The 7,691-nt window shown below is 38.4% G+C and overlaps 1 protein-coding gene across 1 annotated transcript; it reads right to left on the bottom strand.

The window, feature by feature from the left end:
- Window positions 1–4,116: 4,116 nt before the first annotated feature.
- On the bottom strand, window positions 4,117–6,999 carry LOC131992071 (multimerin-2-like). The gene is made up of 7 exons (XM_059357452.1): window positions 6,694–6,999; window positions 6,440–6,523; window positions 5,882–5,944; window positions 5,674–5,736; window positions 5,227–5,310; window positions 5,019–5,144; window positions 4,117–4,939 (listed from the first exon to the last, which is right to left on the bottom strand). The coding sequence occupies exons 1-7, from the start codon at window positions 6,875–6,877 to the stop codon at window positions 4,659–4,661; spliced, it is 885 nt and encodes a 294-aa protein (XP_059213435.1). The 5' UTR covers window positions 6,878–6,999; the 3' UTR covers window positions 4,117–4,658.
- Between the last annotated feature and the right edge of the window lie 692 nt (window positions 7,000–7,691).

Below are 7,691 nucleotides of genomic sequence, written 5' to 3'. Positions count from 1 at the left end.
GAGCATGCTGTTAACATGCACAACACATTATTTAACCTCAGAAATACACTGAAAACTGCTGTAAACATCCCTAACACCATAAAAGTTGTGACGTCGTCTGAAATAAAAGAGAGCTGATCCATTGTGAAATGTATTCAATAAAGAAAACTTGACAAAGACAGAAAATGTTCAGATTGATAAACTTTTGTTTCTCTAAATTTCTTTCTGTTTTTTTTTCGTTTTCTACAGCGTCCCAACTTTATTGTATATGAAACCTTTAACAGCTTTAAAAATTTTGGTTAAAACAACAACAACAACAAAAAAAAAAAAAAACATCATGCTTGTCAGTGAAATATTAACATTCTCTTTTTCTACGTCTTTTGTTTTGCTCTCTGTGGCAGTCAGTCGAGTTTCTTGCACTGGAAGACAGACATTTGATGGACCCCCCTATCCATGTTTATACTGATTTCTCCTAAACATTTATTGTGGAGCTCACAATGATTCATCAGAGCACTGACACACTTCATCACCTGTATTTTCTCTCTCCACCGTCTCGATCCTGGACTTGCTGATGTGAATTTCACTCTCACTACTGCTCAGTCGTGTCTGCAGGTCTGGAGTTGATGAAATTACTTCATTAGTGAAGTTAATATGCACAACACATTATTTACAGCAGTTTGACCCTCATTTTACCTCAGAATTACACTGAAAACTGCTGTAAATATCCATGACAACTTAAAGACATGAACAGTAATCAGTCTGTACCTGAGTTCTCTCCCTGCAGCAGCTCCACGTGGACATTGAGCTCCACCACCATGTCTCTCAGAGCCCTCATCTCCGCCCAGATGTCAGGTGTGGTTGTCTTTGTGGTCTCCGTCTCCTGAAGCTCCCCCTGAGCTCCTGACCCAAACAGAGCCAGCAGCAGCAGCAGCAAACCAACAGCCCTCATTGTTCAGTTCACACGTCTTCACAAAGGTGCAGAGGTCCAGTCGGCCTGCCTTATATCCTCTCCAGACTCCAAGGATCCTGTTTGGGATGACGTGTTCTAGTTTGGCCTCAGATGACCCGATATGATCTGTGTGCTGGTGAGAAGATACCAGCTGCTGCAGGCTGCTGGAACACTTTGACCATGAAAGCCTCTCATGCAGTTTATTAACCCTTTGATGCACAACATATTGACCCCCTTCTAATGCGCAACATGGGTCAAAAATGACCCTCATTCATTCCCTATGTTATTTAATGCTGCTGTGTGTTTCTGTGCTCTATTTATTTATTTATTTTATTTGATAGGGACAATGCAGTTAACATAGATACAGGACATGCATCCGATGTGCTGCATATAGAGATATAGCTTCAGCTAATTTTCAACTCCTGTCCCGAGTTGGGCTTTTACAACTACATACAATATCACAATACTATGAAAATCCAATATACAATTACCCCATCTACAAAATAGAATAAAATTACAAACAATTACAACATACATTTACCCTGAGAAAAAATAAAAAAATGAAATAAAAACTAAACCTTGTATAAATATAACTTAGAGTTTAAGATCCTCATAAATCTATACAACAATAAGGAGAAGAGAAATACATAAAAGAGGGAAAAGGGAAAAAAAACATCAACAAAAAAACAATCTTACAAACCAATCCAAGGTAACTACTCAAACAAATATATACAATAATAATACAAAGGATAAAAAGAAAAACATTGCAACCCAATCCAAAATAACTACTTAGGCTATAACACTTTAAGAATGGGTACAGCTCTGGTTTTCTTTAAGACAACACTCAGTGTTTTTGTGAATGTTTCAAGATTAGTCATTGATTTTATTTCAGTTGGTAATGTATTCCAGATTTTACAACTTTTAAGTGAGAGAGCTGGCTGTCCAAAAGTGGTTCTATGGTGTTGAATTCTGCAGTTTCCCTCCACTGTGTTTCTTGTTACTCTGTTACTGTCCTGTCTTTGAATATATCTGTGAAGAGGTTCAGGTGCAAGGTTATTAATACATTTGAATACCAATTTAAGAAAACACAAGTGTACAAAACTGTCAAAACTCATAAGATTGTATTTTTTAGTATAAGACAATGATGCCACTGGATGGGTTTTTTATTCATTATTCTTAGTGCCTGGTTGTATCATGAGGAAATTTTCTTTTCTGCGGAAGGTGATGCTTGAGCCCATACGGTCAAACAATATGCGAGAAAAAATCATAGAGTGCATGAAGATCTGAGCTGCTTGAATTGGAATATAATGCCTAATTAATCTGAAACAGTTAAGGTTACTCTTCACAGTTTTTGTGATTTTCTTAATGTGTGCATCAAACTTGAGCTGGGGATCTAAAACTATTCCTAAGAATTTAAATTCATTGACCTCCTGAATTTCTTCATTCTTTATTTCAACATGAAGACTTTCATGAGAGTTTGGTTTTCGTATCTTTTGATATAAACTTATTTTATGATTGAATATTCCAAGTAGTCTTTAAATATCTTGTTTTTGACAACAACAGATCATTATTTCCATTTGCCTCTCATACTTTATGAAGAAAAAAAGCTTTTTGTATTATAACATAGCTAACTACTTAGCCAAGAAGTTAGCTAAGTAGTTAGCTTAGCAAGCTATTTAGCTAAGTAGTTAGCTTAGCAAACTACTTAGCCAAGAAGGTAGCTAAGTAGTTAGCTTAGCAAACTACTTAGCCAAGAAGTTAGCTAAGTAGTTAGATTAGCAAACTATCTAGCCAAGAAGTTAGCAAAGTAGTTAGCTTAGCAAGCTACTTAGTTATAGAGAGACTCTGCATTAGAAGAGTAGTGACACAAAAAAGGGATTTTATTAAAAAATGAATGAAGGAAATGAAGGAAAACATAAAATTATTATGTATGATGATCAAAAACAAACTAATTGAGGAAAACCTGGAAGACTGAATGATGAAAATAATTTATTGCAAAGATAAAGAACATAAAAACTCATACATATCAGGTCACTTTAGACCATGTTGTGCATCAAAGGGTTAACACACAAACACAGACACACACTTGTCGTCACACTGAGGCCTTATGTTATTATTTATAGATTAGAATCCACTTTCTCCGTCCTTGTTGTTATTTTGTTATTTGATTTTTCAGAGAAAACAGAAAAGAAGCATCAAGTTGTGCAGGTGAGATTAAAGGTAGAAATGAGGTACATGTGTCAACTATTGTGTTTTTAACTGTTAAAAGATAGAAGAGACTAAATGAAATATGTCTCTCTCTCCTCCTGACTCCTGCTCCTCCTACTTATCTCCTCTTCCTTCTCCTCTTCCTCCTTCTCTCCTCCTCCTCTGCCTCTTCTCCACCTCCTCCTCTTCTCCTCCTCTCTTCCTCCTCCTCCTCCTCTCCTCCTCCTCCTTCTCTCCTCCTCTCCTTCTCCTCTCCTCCTCCTCCAGAATACTGTCAATGATTGTTTCATATAATCATCAGTGGAAACAAACCTTCACTCATTTCTACTTTAATCTCACCTGCACCTGTGTGTGTGTGTGTGTGTGTGTGTGTGAGTTCGTGCAGTGTGTGTGTGTGATACTTTAAGTACATTTTGATGCTGATACTTTTGTACTTTTACTTCAGTAAGTTTTGAATGCAGGACTTTTATTGTAGTGGAGTCATTCCACAGTATGTATTAGTACTTTTACTAATTTTATTAGTAGAGTTGAGGCTCTAAATGTGACATGGAACCTTGTTTAAAAGCCAAAACTTTAGAGTTTAGCTGCCAGCCGGAAACATGCTGCTGAACGTTTTTACCTCATGAAGAAGTCAAAGAGCTCCGGAGCTTTAATGGACTCTAGAGGGTTTTATTAATGTTTGTCTGCCTAGAGACAACAGCAAAAACATCTGATTGGATAACAGCTTTCAGGAAAGTAACCCTTTCATGTCTGCAGCACACTTGATTTAAACTGAGGCTAAAATAAGAATAATGCCTACATTTCAGATATGAAGTATGATATTCATAAAGCTGGTGTGTTCCCCTCTGGTGTCTGAACACACAGAAGAGGTGGAGGGAGATAGAGAAGGAGGAGAGGAACCGTCAGGGAGAACAAAGTGGACAATCACAGGGATTAAACATTGTTTTCTGAATGCTTCATAGATTTATTTCAATGCTGCTTTCATGTGATGACACAACAGAGAAGTCAGATGCAGAATCTCATTATTTGGTACATGCAGTAAATCACAGTGTAGCCCAGGGTTAGGGCAACCTTTACTAACTAAAAAGCCATTGTTGGCCAGAAAAAAGTGACAAAATGTTGGAATGGAGCCACAAACCTTATTTTAGACCTTACAATGAAGATAAAACAGCCTACTAAGTCTAAGTTAGACTACCATTATTACTAATAGGGCCTAATGAGCATTTATTAATATGATTTTGTCAGAATGTAGCAAGAACCAAAGAAATGTCTCAGGAGTTTTAGAATTGAAAGGGAAACACAAAACATGACATGAAGTTGGCAAAATGTAGAAGTTTAGGCACCAGGCCGTAGACTTTAGTAAGCTATGATAATTAACTCAGAATCCCTGAGAACTATATAAACTCAGAAAAAGTGTTAAATTTAACACTCTGTATTAAACTGTGAGTTGAATTAACACTCCTGGTTTTGCTGTGTGCCCCTGGTGTAGCCAATAAGGAGTCAGACAGCAGCTGAAGGATCCTCACAGTGTGAAGAGGAGGGAGCCACTGAAGGTGTTCTGGTTGTTTGTATCGTCATAGAGATGAAAGCCCTCTGGGAGAACGAGGTGGATTTCATCTCCTGCCATCAGCTCCAAGACAACAGAGTTAGTCATATAATCATAACCTGCCCCTTCCTTAACCTCATAATTATACATGATCTTCTGGTTGTTCTTGTACACATAGACACCCATGTAACCTGCTCGGAGATCACCCATAGTGAACTGGAAGTAGTAGACCCCTCTGACTGGAGCTGTGAAGAAACCTACAGAGCAGAAAATGAAAACTGTAACAAATGTAGATTAACATGAGTAAACATGTTGATGTGAGCTGCAGTAAATTACCTGTAGATGGATTGTAAGCATCGCCGATGTTGGTGAAGACTTTGCTGTAAATCAGTGTGGTGGCTGTGTTGAACGGTCCAACATTATATGAATCAGTCAGACCTGTGTAAAAGGCCACCTTCCTCTCTGAGAACAGAACAAAGTCAGTGTAAGTCATTCTATATGTAGTGTGTGTGTGTGTGTGTGTGTGTGTGTGTACAACCATCACCTGTATTTTCTCTCTCCAGCGTCTCGATCCTGGTCTTGCTGATGAGAAGTTCACTCTCACTGCTGCTCAGTCTGGTCTGCAGCTCTGGAGTTGATGCAATGACAGTGAATTATGGAGCAGAGCACGCTGTTAACATGCACAACACATTATTTACAGCAGGTTGAGCCTCATTTTACCTCAGAAACACACTGAAAACTGCTGTAAATATCCATGAGAACTTAAAAGTTGTGACCTTGTCTGAAATAAAACAGAGCTGATCCTTTATGAAATATATTTAATGAAGAAAACTTTACAAAGACAGAAAATGTTCAAACTGATAAACCTTTGTTTCTCTAAGTTTCTTTCTGTTTTATTTGTTTTCTACAGCGTCCCAACTTTACTGTACATGAAACCTTTAACAGCTTCAAATATTGTGGTCAAAAAACATGGTGTTTGTCAATGAAATACCTGCGTTCTCTGTTTCTAGGTCATTTGTTTTGCTCTCGGTGGCAGTCAGTCGAGTTTCTTGGACTGAAAAACAGAAATTAAATTTTGTTTGTGAATTATTAGATGAAAGCAGGTAAACATAGATAGATCCTCATGTCCATGTTCATATTGATTTCTCCTAAACATTTATTGTGGAGCTCACAGTCAGTTCATCAGTGCACTGACACACCTGTATTTTCTCTCTCCAGCGTCTCGGTCCTGGACTCACTGCTGCTCAGTCTGGTCTGCAGGTCTGGAGTTGATGCAATGACAGTGAATTACAGAGCAGAGCACGCTGTTAACATGCACAACACATTATTTAACCTCAGAAATACACTGAAAACTGCTGTAAACATCCCTGACACCATAAAAGTTGTGATGTCGTCTAAAATAAAACAGAGTTGATCCTTTGTGAAATATATTCAATAAAGAAAACTTGACAAAGACAGAAAATGTTCAGACTGATAAACTTTTGTTTCTCTACATCGTCCCAACTTTATTGTATATGAAACCTTTAACAGCTTCAAATATTGTGGTAGAAAACAAAAAAACATCATGCTTGTCAGGGAAATATCAGCATTCTCTGTTTCTATGTCATTTGTTTTGCTCTCGGTGGCAGTCATTCCAGTTTCTTGCACTGGAAGACAGAAATTTGATGGACCCCCCTATCCATGTTCATACTGATTTCTCCTAAACATTTATTGTGGAGCTCACAATGATTCATCAGTGCACTGACACACTTCATCACCTGTGTTTTCTCTCTCCACCGTCTCGATCCTGGACTTGCTGGTGAGAATTTCACTCTCACTGCTGCTCAGTCTTTTCTGCAGGTCTGGAGTTGATGAAATTACTTTATTAGTGAATTACAGAGCAGAATACACTGTTAACATGCACAACACATTATTTACAGCAGTTTGACCCTCATTTTACCTCAGAAATACACTGAAAACTGCTGTAAATATCCATGACAACTTAAAGACATGAACAGTAATCAGTCTGTACCTGAGTTCTCTCTCTGCAGCAGATCCACGTGCACATTGAGCTCCACCACCATGTCTCTCAGAGCCCTCATCTCCGCCCAGATGTCAGGTGTGGTTGTCTTTGTGGTCTCCGTCTCCTGAAGCTCCCCCTGAGCTCCTGACCCACACAGAGCCAGCAGCAGCAGCAGCAAACCAACAGCCCTCATTGTTCAGTTCACACGTCTTCACAAAGGTGCAGAGGTCCAGTCGGCCCGCCTTATATCCTCTCCAGACTCCAAGGATCCTGTTTGGGATGACGTGTTCTAGTTTGGCCTCAGATGACCCGATATGATCTGTGTGCTGGTGAGAAGATACCAGCTGCTGCAGGCTGCTGGAACACTTTGACCATGAACGCCTCTCATGCAGTTTATTAACCCTTTGATGCACAATATATTGACCCCCCTTCTAATGCACAACATGGGTCTAAAATGAGCCTCATTCATTCCCTTCATGTTATTTAATGCTGCTGTGTGTTTCTGTGCTACATCTTTTGATATCAACTTATTTTATGATTGAATATTCCAAGTATTCTTAAAATATCTTGTTTTTTGATAACAACAGATCATTATTTCCATTTTGCCTCTCATACTTTATGAAGAATAAAAGCTTTTTGTATTATTACATGAACTAACTACTTAGCAAGCTATTTAGCCAAGAAATTAGCTAAGTAGTTAGCTTAGCTAGCTATTTAGCCAAGAAGTTAGCTAAGTAGTTAGCTTAGCAAGCAACTTAGCCAAGAAGGTAGCTGAGTAGTTAGTTTAGCAAGCTACTTAGCCAATAAGGTAGCGAAGTAGTTAGCTTAGCAAGCTACTCAGCAAAGAAGTTAGCTTAGCAAGCTACTTAGCCAAGAAGGTAGCTAAGTAGTTAGCTTAGCAAGCTACTTAGCCAAGAAGTTAGCTAAGTAGTTAGATTAGCAAGCTATCTAGCCAAGAAGTTAGCAAAGTAGTTAGCTTAGAAAGCTACTGAGCTCAAAAATGCAGA

The sequence above is a fragment of the Centropristis striata genome, chromosome 19 (assembly GCF_030273125.1).
Source record: "Centropristis striata isolate RG_2023a ecotype Rhode Island chromosome 19, C.striata_1.0, whole genome shotgun sequence".
Classification (NCBI taxonomy): Eukaryota; Metazoa; Chordata; class Actinopteri; order Perciformes; family Serranidae; genus Centropristis; species Centropristis striata.
Note: the sequence above shows the minus strand (reverse complement) of the source record. Positions and strands in the feature narration are given on the sequence as shown.